This window comes from Mustelus asterias, chromosome 2 (genome assembly GCF_964213995.1).
Source record: "Mustelus asterias chromosome 2, sMusAst1.hap1.1, whole genome shotgun sequence".
In the NCBI taxonomy this organism is placed as follows: domain Eukaryota; kingdom Metazoa; phylum Chordata; class Chondrichthyes; order Carcharhiniformes; family Triakidae; genus Mustelus; species Mustelus asterias.
This window is the reverse complement of record NC_135802.1, coordinates 145,853,803-145,866,754: the sequence shown is the minus strand read 5'-3', so window position 1 is coordinate 145,866,754 and position 12,952 is coordinate 145,853,803. Positions and strand designations below refer to the sequence as shown.

The 12,952-nt window shown below is 42.8% G+C and overlaps 1 protein-coding gene across 1 annotated transcript in view; it reads right to left on the bottom strand.

Annotated features, from left to right (window-relative positions):
• Positions 1-2,938: 2,938 nt before the first annotated feature.
• ahrra (aryl-hydrocarbon receptor repressor a) overlaps positions 2,939-12,952 on the bottom strand; it is a 212,520-nt gene continuing 202,506 nt past the window's right edge. Inside the window, exons 9-11 of the mRNA XM_078197936.1 lie at positions 11,324-11,427; positions 10,864-11,005; positions 2,939-9,038 (exon numbers count right to left, since the gene is read on the bottom strand). Of these exons, the coding sequence (XP_078054062.1) occupies positions 7,808-9,038; positions 10,864-11,005; positions 11,324-11,427 (1,477 nt within the window). The 3' untranslated portion in view covers positions 2,939-7,807. The remainder of the gene's footprint in view (positions 9,039-10,863; positions 11,006-11,323; positions 11,428-12,952) is intronic.

Here is a 12,952-nt window from a genome sequence, read left to right as displayed (position 1 = left end):
CATGGGATACTGGCATCAGTACTGGAGAAAGAGGGGTTATATGGTTGGGATAGCCTACATCTGAACCATGCTGGAATCAGTGTTCTTGCAAAACGCATAACTAGGGAAGTAGAGAGAGCTTTAAACTAAATAAAGGGTGGGATGGTTCTGGAGAGGGGAAACGTAGGCTTGCAAAGCTAAACGATTTGGCTACATTGCGAGGCAGCTATTTAGATAATGGTACCCAAAGTGTGAAAGGAACAGTGTACAAACATTAAAAAAACAGCAGCAAATAGGTTCAAAGGAAGAAGAAATGGGGAAAAAGGCAATGTTAATGGGTCTTTACTTATATGACCTTATAGCCATTACAGAGATGTGATTCCAAGGAGATCAAAGCTGGGAGCTATACATTCAGGCGTATGTGACTTTTCATAAGGACAGGAAGGAAAGGGCGGAGGGATAGCTTTGTTAGTACAAGATGGAATAAGTACGGTAGTAGGAAATGGTCTTCGATTGGAAGATTTTGGATCCACATGGGTGGAGTTAAGAAATAACAAGGGGAAGAAGATACTGGTGGGAGCTGTCTAACAAACTGAAGGATGGAGAATAAATCAGGACATAATGAGGGCATGTAAAAAAAGGCAATACATTAATCATGGGTCATTTTAACCTTCATAAAAATTGGGAAAATCAAATTGGCAGATGTAGCCATGAGGAAGAATTCCTATAGTGTATTCGGGATAGATTCCAGTAACAATATGTTGTTGATCCAACCAGGGATCAGGCTATTTTGGATCTGGTAATGTGTAATGAGGAGTTTAGCAGAAAAAGGTTGATTAGCAATGGCAGGCATTTACCAAAATAGTTCATGACTCACAACAAAGATATATCCCAGTGAGGAAGAATGATTCTAGGAAGGGGTTAAAACAACCATGCTTAACCAAGGAGGTTAAGGATAGCATTAAACTGAAAGAAAAATCTTGCAATGTGACAAAGATTAATGGTAAGACAGAGGATTGAGAAAGGTTTAAAAACCAACAAAAGATGACCAAAAAATAATAAAGAGGGAGAAGATAAACTGTGGGTAAACTAGCAAGAAATATAAAAACAGAAGTTAGAGTTTCTTTAAATAAATAAAAAGTGAGAGGCCAAAGTGAACATAGGCCCTTTAGAGAATGAGAATGGACAAATAATAATGGGGAACCAGGACATTGGAGAGGAGTTAAATAAATACTTTGCTTCCGTCTTCATGGTGGAAGACATTAATAATATTCTAAAAATACTAAATAATCAAGGGCAAAAGTTGCGGAGGAAATACATACGACAGCTAGAACTCGAGAAAAAGTACAAGGGAAACTAATGGGATAAAGGCTGATGGGTTACATCCAAGGATACTAAGAGAAGTAGCTATTGAGGTAGTGGATGAATCGGTAGTAATTGTCAAGAATCCTGAAATTTTAGTAAAGTCCCAGAGGATTGGAAAACTGTCAATGAAACATCCTTACTGAAAAATTGAGGGAGACAAAAAACAGGTAAGTATAGGCCAGTTATCATTGGGAAAATGTTAGAGTCCATTATAAAGGATGTAACAGTAGAACATTTAGAAATGCATAATATAATCAAACAGAGTCAGCATGGCTTCATGAAGGGAAAATCATGCCTGACAAATTGATTAGAATTCTTTGAGGTGGTAATGAGATTCAGCCACATCCTCAGGCCTATGCCTAGAACCCAGACAAAACAGTCGTTTCAGCTCACTTTATTCAAGAAAGGCTTGCATTTATTTAGCACCTCAGGGCATCCCAAGGCACTTTACAGCCAATGGAGTAATTGTGAAATGTTGTAACTGTTGTCATCTAGGGAGATGTAGTTCCCATTGTGTACAGCACAATTCCAAAAACAGATAATTTGATAAATAATAAATGATCTGCTCCTTTATGCATTGGTATGGGGATAAATATTGATGTGGAGATGCCGGCGTTGGACTGGGGTAAGCACAGTAAGAAGTCTCACAACACCAGGTTAAAGTCCAACAGGTTTATTTGGTAGCAAATACCATAAGCTTTCGGAGCACAGCTCCATCCACTCCATCTGACGAAGGAGCTGTGCTCCGAAAGCTTATGGAATTTGCTACCAAATAAACCTGTTGGACTTTAACCTGGTGTTGTGAGACTTCTTACGATAAATATTGGCCAGGGCATGGGGGGATCTCTACTGCATTTCTCATTGTAGCACAGAATTGTTTCACGTCCATTTGAATAAGACAGAGGGGACCTAGCTTTAAGGTCTCATCCTTCAATCCTGCAGCATTAACCCAATATTGTGTTGGGAGTGTCAGCCTAGATTTTATGCTCCACTCTCTTGAGTGTGATTTGAACCCCAGCCACAACTTGAGCTCCATTTGAACTTTGGGAAAAGGAGAAATCAACCCCATGGCCTGCTCTGTCATTCAATCAAATCATAAGCGATTTGCACCTCAGCTCCATTAACCCGGCCTGGCTCCCTGTCCGCTGATACACTTACCCAACGAAAACATACCTACAGATGAAGGCAAATTACTGCGGATGCTAGAATCTGAAACAAAAACAGAAAATGCCGGAAAATCTCAGCAGGTCTGACAGCATCTGTGGAGAGAGAATAGAGCCAACGTTTCGAGTCAGGATGACCCTTTGTCAGAGCGCCTGAAAAATTTAGCTACCTCTGACATGAAAGCCCCCAGCAACCATAGCCTTTTTTGGGAAGCATGTTCTAGATTTCCAAATTCCTTTTCTTCTGTGTGGATTTTTACAATGAATGCAGTGCACAACGTAACAACATTGTTTCAAGGAAAAGGGCCTGTTATTTATCCTTATCGTTTCAAACCAATATCTACATATCTCCAGTGTCTTCTTGAGACACGTGGGTGTGTGTGTTGGTTGCGCAGACACCATAAGGAGCACTAACAAGAGTTTTTGATAAAATATGTACAAATACTTTATTGCAGATTATTTTTAAACTAGACTTTTCAATGTTTTGTAATTATAAAAATTATTAGTGCACACTCCAAAATGGCAGAACATGAAGAATTCCTTCATTCTAGAACATTCAAAAACATATTCATTGATCGGACAAACCAACAATTTTAAATGTTTTTTTCCTGACGGATCCACACTATCCGTAAAGATAATGAGGAGAATTTTCTTCCATGGATTCTAATTAAGGGAATATTACAACCAATAATGTAAACTGTATTGCATTAAAGATGTTCTGAAATTTTGTTTTTATGCAAAAACTTGCCATCTCAAGGTTTGGAAAAACACAGTTGTTGCGTATATCTTCAAATCTCCATTGAAAACTTTGCATATGCCTAAGTTTCCTGTCATCTTTTTACCATTCGAAATTCCTTTGTCTAGATTTATAATGGAATCTATAGCACCACCAAAGGTCATGGTGTATAGAATGATTCACATAGAGCATAGAAGATCATAGAATCCCTACAGTGCAGGAGGCCATTCAACCCATCGAGTCTGCAGTGACAATAATTCCACCCAGGCCCTAATCCTGTAACTCCACATATTTACCCTGCTAATTTCCCTGTTACAAAGGAGTAATTTAGCATGGCCATTCCACCTAACCTGCATGTCTTTGGACTGTGGGAGGAAATCGAAGCATCCGGAGGAAACCCATGCAGACACGGGGAGAACGTTCAAACTCCACACAGACAGTGACCCAAGGCCAGAATTGAACCTGGATCCCTGGCGCTGTAAGGCAACGGTGCTAGCAGCTATGCCACCGTGCCACTACAGAGCGAAAGAAAAGAAAGGCCTTGCATTTATTTAGCATCTTTCACAATCTCATGTAGTCCCCTCACAGGCAATCGAATACTTCTGAGTTGTGGTCACTGTTGATATGAAAAGAACGCAGCAGCCAATCTATGCACAGCAAGCTCCCATAAACAGCAATGTGATGGTGAGCAGACCATCTATTTTAGTGATCTCAGTGGCAGGATTATTGTTGACCTGGACACTAGGGGAGATGTCCCCTGCTCTTCCTCTGAAGTAGCACCATGAGATCATTTGCATCCACCTGAGGGGTCAGAGGGAGCCTGGGTTTAAAGTCTCACAGGCGCCTCCATGTAAAGGGGTAGGCAAAGGAACTTCTAATGTAAATATAAAAATAACACCAGAACATGGACAGAATTACATTATTGTGCTTTCCCCCCACCCGTAACCCTGTGTCACCTGCCAGTCTTGCCAGCAGCGGACATTGTCGCAAGCCGAACGGGGAAATGTTGGAGAGCAACCCAATGTCAACTGACTTTTGGCAGCTCTCCCAATTTTCTAACCCCGCCTGCATTGATGCCTGCTGCTGGCACCAGGTGCAATGGGTGCTTAACTAGTTCTGAATACAAAATATAGTTTAAAAAGCTTGCAAAGGGCCTCAGCCACATCTCCTACTACAATAACCTCCAGAGTAAGCCACAGGAACTGTGGAACATTTTGGTGCAAAACCCCTGTTGCTTTCCTCATGGGAAGTGGGGAGCTGGCAAGGAATGGGTATCATTGATATCATAGAACCCTACAGTGCAGAAGGAGGCCATTGGGCCCATTGCGTCTGCACCAACGACAATCCCACCAAACCCCTATCCCCATTACCCCATGCATTTACCCTTGCAGCCCTGCTGACACTAAGGGGCAATTTAGCATGGCCAATCCACCTAACAGGGTGAACAACGTGTTCAACAGTCATAGATATTATTTGCCAAAGATCTCTCCATCACAGCAGTGGGTATTTTTTTGAAGTAGGCTTTAAGGCAGATTGTTGGAGCAGAGTAGTGGCTAGTTTTGTGTGCGTATCAGTCTATACTTGACCTGCAAGTGCTTATTTGCAGACATCTGCCTCCCCACTCCCACCACAATACAAAAGCAAAGTATTAAGGATAGCACATATATTGAAGCCAAATTATGTAATTCCATAAATAAATGTTGCTTTCTGTACATTATTGCTCTTTATACATCTAGTTACACAAAAAAAATGAGCAGCAACATTGACAACATACTTTAGCAGTCAGTAAACAGTGATGTGGAGAAACTTGTTCTTAAAATGTTACCTTGATATAACAGACTAGGTATAGTCTGATTTTTTTTAACATAATGTAAGAAAGCAAAAAAAAAGAAAGAGGCAGTACACAAGAATAAAAGTGTTGAGACAATAAATGAGGAAGATTATATTAATCTTCACAGGGAAACTGTCTGAATTAAACCATCATGTTGGGATCATCAGAATTAATATGCGATGGACTCAAACAATATTATATATCTCTCAGTGATTTGCTGTAGGTGAAACCCCATTAATCTTGCCATGATTAGATCACATGTTTAATATTAACGCAATGGTTAATGGGGGGGAAAAGCACTGAAAATATAAAACCCTAATTTTGACATTGGCTTAATATTTACCGTTGAAAGTAACACTGACATTCTTGCGTAATGCTATCAGAATGATGTATTGTAAGTATGATTACAAGAAAAATAATTTCATATCAACATTAAGATACTTATAAACTAATAGAGCATGGTCCTTTTTATGGTGGTGACTAAATAATTTGGTGCAACTGATTTCTGACTTCTTTGAGGTTTGCGATTATGGCACTTTGGAAAGAATTCTCACATCATCTTGACTTGGTAAGTGTTAAAAGTATCATATAAACATAAATTCTGGTTGTTGCAACCATTAACTTGAAGGCACCAATGGTATTCTTAAGATGTTGGCATCACCAGCAAGGCTGGTATTTATTGCCCATTCCTGGTTCCACTGAGAAGGCGATGATACAACTGAATGGTTTGCTAGCCCCTTTTGGAGTGCAATTAAGAGTCTATTAAGTTGGTATAAGATTGGAATCACACATAGACCAGACTGGATAAAGGCGGCAGGTTTCCTTCCCTAAAGGAAATTAATGAAAGAGTTGGGTTTTCAATGACAATGCTATAGTCACATGGTTAATTATATTAACACCCTCACTTTTTAAACTGAATTCAAAATACAATGTTAGGATTTGGGCTCATGCTTTGGGCTCATGTTTGCTGTCCAGTAACAAAACCATGATACTAATGTCCCCACGGACAGGATTTCCTACTTCGGGTTGGGGCCCCCAACATCAGGGTCAAATGCAGGTCCCGACTCTGCACTGTTGGGAAGGCAGGAGGGGAGGTGGAGGCGGTGGTGTAGTGGTATTCGCACTGGACTAGTAATCCAGAGACCCAGGGAAGTGCTCTGGGGACCCAAGTTTGAATCCCACATGGCACATGGTGAAATCTGAATTGAATAAAACAAATCAATACATGAGACACATTTCTAAACTCTGTTATCACATGTGATGGACACAACAAATGCATTTATATAGTGCCTTTTCATGTATGAAAATGTCCCAAGGCAATATTCTTCATTTCCATGTTTCCATTGCAAAAGAATAAGAAAACCTATGTTTTTCATTCATTCATGGGACATGGACATCACTGGCTGGCCAGCATTTATTGCCCATCCCGAGTTGCCCAAGGGCAGTTGAGAGTCAACCACATTCCTGTGCCTCTAGAGTCACATGTAGGCCAGACCAGGTAAGGATGGCAGATTTCCTTCCCTAAAGTACATCAGTGAACCAGGTGGGTTTTTTCGACAATCGACAATGGTTTCATGGTCATCAGTAGATTCTTAATTCCAGATATCTTTTTATGGATTTCAAATTCCACCATCTGCCTTGGCGGGATTCGAACCCAGGTTCCCAGAACATTGGCTGAGTTTCTGGATTAATAGTCTAGCGATAATTCCACTAGGCCATCGCCTATGTGCACATTATGCTGTCTGCATAGCAATGCAAATAATCATACATTGGATGATTAAAGTGGAAAAAATTCACTAGGAGTGATAATGACAAAGGAAGGTCTTAATTCAATCACTGATCTGTGCTAAGTTAGTTAAATATCACAGGATGCACCACAATCAGCCTTAATGTTGTCATTTTAGGATTAAATGCACCCATCTTCCCTTGTTGCTGTCCAATGACCCGGTGCTGGAAGTCATCGGTTTAAGACCAGATAAGGCTGGGTTCGATTAATATTTGTAGACTGAAACCAGGAAATATCAATCTTTAGACAAGGTATCATCCTCAAAATGGAGAAGAGTTGTCTCCAGGGTAAGACCAACAACTCAGTGGGGGAGAATAAAAGAGATACATCTATTTTTGTACTGGACAGTCTACATATCTTCTAACCAGACTGTTGCCTTAATTTAAACTGTCCACACACTCAATATTCCAGAGGAAGCAGGGTTAAAGTCAGGAATTTAGCCCATTCCATTGCTCGCTGTGCCTGCAGAGGTTTGGGCCCTAAGCTCTGGAATCTGCCCCCAAATCATCATCTCTGTCAACCTAACTCTCTCCCTTTCCTTAAAACACTCCTGAAGGCCCCACTCTTTGATCAAGCTTTTGGTCACCTGTCCTAATGTCTTCTCATAGGACATTGTGCCAAAGTTTGTCTGATGTGTCTTGGGATGTCTTGTATGTTAAAAGCACTGTGCGAATACAAATAGTTATTCTATCCGTGGGTTCTTCAGAGATAAGTAACTTTATAAAATCGAGTGTTTCAATGTTTCTTGTGTATTTCAAGACTGTTAACATTCATATGCAACATCATAAGCAAATTATAATAAAAATCTTCATACAACATATATTTGCAAAACAAACGGTGATGGGTAATACGTTAGGGTTTACGGCAAGGTAAATACTTTCATACACCATTCCCGGAGCGCAGGGGTTTTGGAAAAGTACAACAATTTCTTCTTTATAAAACAAAAATTACAAATACGTGTTCTGTGTGCTTTTGTGAGTTAATGAATTTATCAAACAGCTGGGCATATTTCTTTGCAATGTTGCCTGCATGTAATGCGGATTGTCACATGACCACGGAGTAGAGGGCGAGGGCTCTCGTTTGATGACCGTGTTGATTAGATCATGATCTTTGAACTGGGGTGGTATTTTGTACGTCTCCTGACTCGGACCCTTGTCCTGGATAGGATGGTACGGATAGGCAGCTGGCTGAAAACAGTCCGCGGGTTGATCTCGGTGTGTGCAGCGGGAATGGGCGGCTCTCTGTGGACTGAACTGGGCCACGTCTGTGCCATGTTTCGACAGTCTGTTGTGACCACATGCGCTGCCTGCCATCCACAGGCCACTGCACTTGGCCACACTGGCCCTGCAGAATGGAGGTTGCAGGGGAGCTTTCAGTTTTTCACAGGGTGACACATGCTCCAGCGTGTTGGGATCGCACTTCACCTGTGGCAGGAAACTCGCGGTTAGCTTCTTCCCCATTTCTCCAGTGTCGGCCCACTGACGACTCGGAGATCCCAAATGCTCCTCCAATTCGCTGCGCGAGTCAGGATTGTACTCCCTCTTGATGTGCACTCCCAGGAACATTTCTGCGCTGTTGCAGTACCCCGCCAGATGCTCCTTCGGCCGGTGGGCAACAAAATCAGCGGCTGACCCTACGTCTTCCGATTTACTTGTTTCAGACGGGTAGCCCTCCAGGTCAGTGTAGTGCAGGTCGCCATAGGCCTGGCTCTGCTGCATTTCCTCTCCAATGCCCCTGAAGCCCTGAGCTAGGTTTTGAAAGCTGGAGACCTGGGCGCCACCCCTGAGCTGGGGTTCGGACAGAAATCTACTCCTGCCGCAAAAGGGTTTAGCCACCCGGACGGGGACACTGCTCATCCTCTCCACAGTTCTTGGGGGCTGTGAATTCAACACACCTCTGGAATATTCCGGACCCCATAAATCATCCGTGACAGCAACTTTTGACGCTCGGGGAAAAGAGGTGCAAAAATTAAGTGGCTCACTCTGGTTGGCACCACCGTCATTTCTAACGGGTTCATATTTATCTTCTCCCGCTTCCTTTGCCAGGGGCTGCTCATACAGATGTTTTAACTGCACAGATGTATCGGTGCAGCTGCTGTAGACCAGTCTGTTGGCACCGTCAGATTGGTCAGCATTTGGTTGGTTCCTCAGCTGCTGCTCCTTGGACCTCTCTGCATCCCTGTGGAAAGCGAGAACATTACTATAACATGCACAGAACATGCTGCTTTGCTGTCATGGACTTTGAGGTACAATGCTTAAATGGTCCACATGTAAAATGGGCAAGTGCCCATTACCAGCCAAGAAGCTACACGTTAACATTTTGCATTATTTCAATTTCAAAGTTGTCAGAGCATTTTAAATATTCCTTCAGGCAGAAACAATAGGATTACTCACTATTCACACCACATTAAGGTGTGTCAAGTCCAAGAACAAACCTAAGTAGATGTTATGAGGTATATGATATATTTCGGCGTGGTGGCACAGTGGTTAGCACTTCTGCCTCACAGATTCCCTGCTTGGGTCACTGTCTGTGCAGAGTCTGCTTGTAACTCCCTGTGTCTGCATGGGTTTCCTCCGGGGGTTCCGGTTTCCTCCCACAGTCCAAAGGATGTGCTGGGTTAGGTGCATTGGCCATGCTAAATTCTCACTTGGTGTACCCAAACAGGTGCCGGAGTGTGGTGACTAGGGGATTTTCACAGTAACTTCATTGCAGTGTTAATGTAAGCCTACTTGTGACACTAACAAATAAACTTTATTATTGCAACATTAGATGTAATTTATTGATTGGACAGCAACTGCTAAACAATCCCAATTATGAGACTGGATCGACTGGTCTTGTATTCACTGGAATTTAGAAGAATGAGAGGGGATCTCATAGAAACACACAATCCTGATGGGACTGGACAGGCTAGATGTGGGAAAAACGTTCCCAATATTGGGGAAGTCTAGAACTAGGGGGTCACAATCTAAGAATAAGGGGTAAGTCATTCAGGACTGAGGTGAGGAAGAACTTCTTCACTCAGAGAGTTGTGAACCTGTGGAATTCTCTACCACAGAAAGCTGTTGGGGCCAGTTCGTTAAATATGTTCAGAAGGGAGCTGTACGTGGCCCTTGCAGCTAAAGGGATCAAGGAGTACGGAGAGAAAGCGGGAGTGGGATACTGAAAGTGCATGATCAGCCATGATCATGTTGAATGGTGGTGCAGGCTCAAAGGGCCGAATGCCTACTCTTACCTACCTATTTTCTATGTTTCTATGTGCTAAGAATTACGTTAACAACCTATTTAAGATTATTAGCCGAGTGTGGTTCCCTTACACATGCCAGAAGCTATGTGTATTCACACACCTGGCTAGTCCTTTGCAGTCCATGCTTTGCATCTTTTTCAACTAAATCATAGCTTGGGGGTCAGCCATTCACTGATTTATTCCCCATGGGGCAACATCTTAGCCAATCAGAGTCGCCTTGGCTGGTTTGAATTTAATCAAAAGCTCAACAGTCAACTGTTCCCTGGTGCATTCACCATGGCAATGCCTCCACCAATCAGAGTCCGATTGTCAACAAGTCAGCACCCTCTTCTCATGCAGTAAGAAGTGTTTTCAGATTTGATATTCTTGCATCTGCCTTGATGAGTTCAGGATGAAAGCTTCGACTGCATGACTCTTTTTTAAGCAATAAACCATGGTAGATAAGTTAGCAAATAGCATTGTTACTGTTCAAATTTTTTTGTTCGGGTACATTGAGGGAGAATTTTAGCATTGCCAATTCACCTAACCAGCACATCTTTGGACTCGGAGCACCCGGAGGAAACCCACGCAGACACAGGGAGAACGTGCAGACTCCACACAGACAGTGACCCGAGTCGGGAATTGAGCCCAGGTCTCTGGTGCTGTGAGGCAGCAGTGCTAACCACTGTGCTGCCATTTTTGCTTGTTTCTTTGACATTTTAAATAAATTACTTACTAGTTATAATGTACAAGCGCATGACAATAAAAAAGGTAACTTACTTGGGTTCCTCTTTAGGCACTGTGACATATTCTGGGGACTTGCTTCTGTAGGGCAAATGCCCATTAGTTTGGAGCCAAACCCATTGGCCATCCTTTGTGAGCACTCTGAAGACGGTGAGGCCCTTCTCTCCAGTGTCCATCACTGTATGGAGGGACATGAAATATGGAGCTCAGAGTTTGACACAAGTGTTTTATTCTGTTTAGCCTTCCTGCACATAATCACACTGGGAAATCTCACACTATAAATTCGTGGAGCAGAGATTCTAACTTACAACAACTCTGCACCGATGTGGTGCTTTCAACTTGGTAAAATATCCCGAGGCATGGCACAGAAATGTTATTGAACAGAATTTGGCACTGAGGAAAGGTGACCAAAAGCCTGGCAAAGAGCAGTTTTGAAGAGCATCTTCAAAAAGGAAGAGAGAGAGAGAGAGATGGAGAGGTTTAGGGAGGGGCTTACATCGTACTTGATTCTCTGTGCAATACAGCATGTCCGTGAAGTGGAGGTAGTGGCAACTCGACCTTGCCCACAGTTCTGCGTCAGACCATCCTGCTGCTTTGCCCCTGGGTGCAACAAAATGGAATCATAGTGTTACCAAGGGAGAGAAGTTATATTCTGGTTATATAAGGTTCTGGTTAGACTGTGGTGGAGTACTGTGTTCAGTTCTGGACACTGCACTTTAAGAGCTAAAATGATTAAATGACGAGGACAGGTTGCAGAGGCTAAGTTTGTATTTCATTGAGTATAAAAGTATCAGGGCATTTCACCTCAGTACTTCATAGCGAGGTGCTTGGGATGATTAAAGGATTTGATAGGGCGGATAGAGAGAAAGTATTTCCTCAGGTGGGGAAGTCCAGGGAGGATAAAATTAGTGCTGGATTGTCCATAACTGACGTCGGGAACCAGGAAAACCCTCCCCAAAAAGCTATTGAGGGAAGATCATTTGACATTTCAAAGTCCAGGTAAATAGCTAAAGTTAAAGTTTATTTATTAGTCACAATTAGGCTTACATTAAGACTGCAATGAAGTTACTGTGAAAGTCCCCTGGTCACCACACTCTGGTGCCTGTTTGGGTACACAGAGGGAGAATTTAGCACAGCCAATGCACCTAACCAGCATATTTTTCAGATTGTCTGAGGAAACCGGAGCACCCGGAGAAAATCCATGTAGACCCGGGGAGAACGCGCAAACTCCACACAGTAACCCAAGCTGGGAATCAAACCCGGATCCCTGGTGCTGTGAGGCAGCAGTGCTAACCACTGTGCAACCGTGCCGCTTTTGGTCGGGTAAGAGACCTGACAGAACTAAAGCAGGTCAATGAAATTAAGCTACAGATTAGCCATGATTTAACTGTATGGCAAACCAGGCTTGAAGGGCTGAATGGCCTCTTCCGGTTTCTATGTTCCACAAAACTGAAAGGAATTTGTACTGACTGGAAACCCAAGTGCTCTGAGACAAAAACAGAAAATGCTGGAGAAACTCTGCAGGTCTGACAGCACTTGTGGAGAGAGGGTAGAGCCAGTGCTCTGACAAAGGGTCATCCAGACTCGAAACGTTGGCTCTATTTTTTCTCCACAGATGCTGTCAGACCTGCTGAGTTTCTCCAGCACTTTCTGTTTTTGTTTCCGATTCCAGCATCTGCAGTATTTTGTCTTTATCAACTACTTGGGATCCTTATTGCACCACATGAATATGACTCTGACTCCTGACTCCTCCTAGCCAGGAGGGGATCATTAGCACATGGGCGCTGAGCAGATTGAGAGGGAGGGGAAATGTACAGCTATTCTATTAGCAGGCCCTCTGGCCCTTGCTGAGACAGAGAAAGCCAGTCTCTAAAGTGTCCAAGGAGACATCTAGCTTTGGTACAGTAAAGGACCAACTGCAATTAGTTCGGGAGCCTCCGTGAAACTCAGTGCAGCTCTGTTGTAATTCTGACACTTTACACACAATCTTCACTTGTGCGCACTACAAACAGCGGCTGTCATTGGGCTCCTCATCCTTCCAAGTGCCAAAACACGATTTAATATGCAACATAACCTGGGAGACTTGGCCCCTGGAATGAACAATGAACTTCAGCTGCTAATAGTT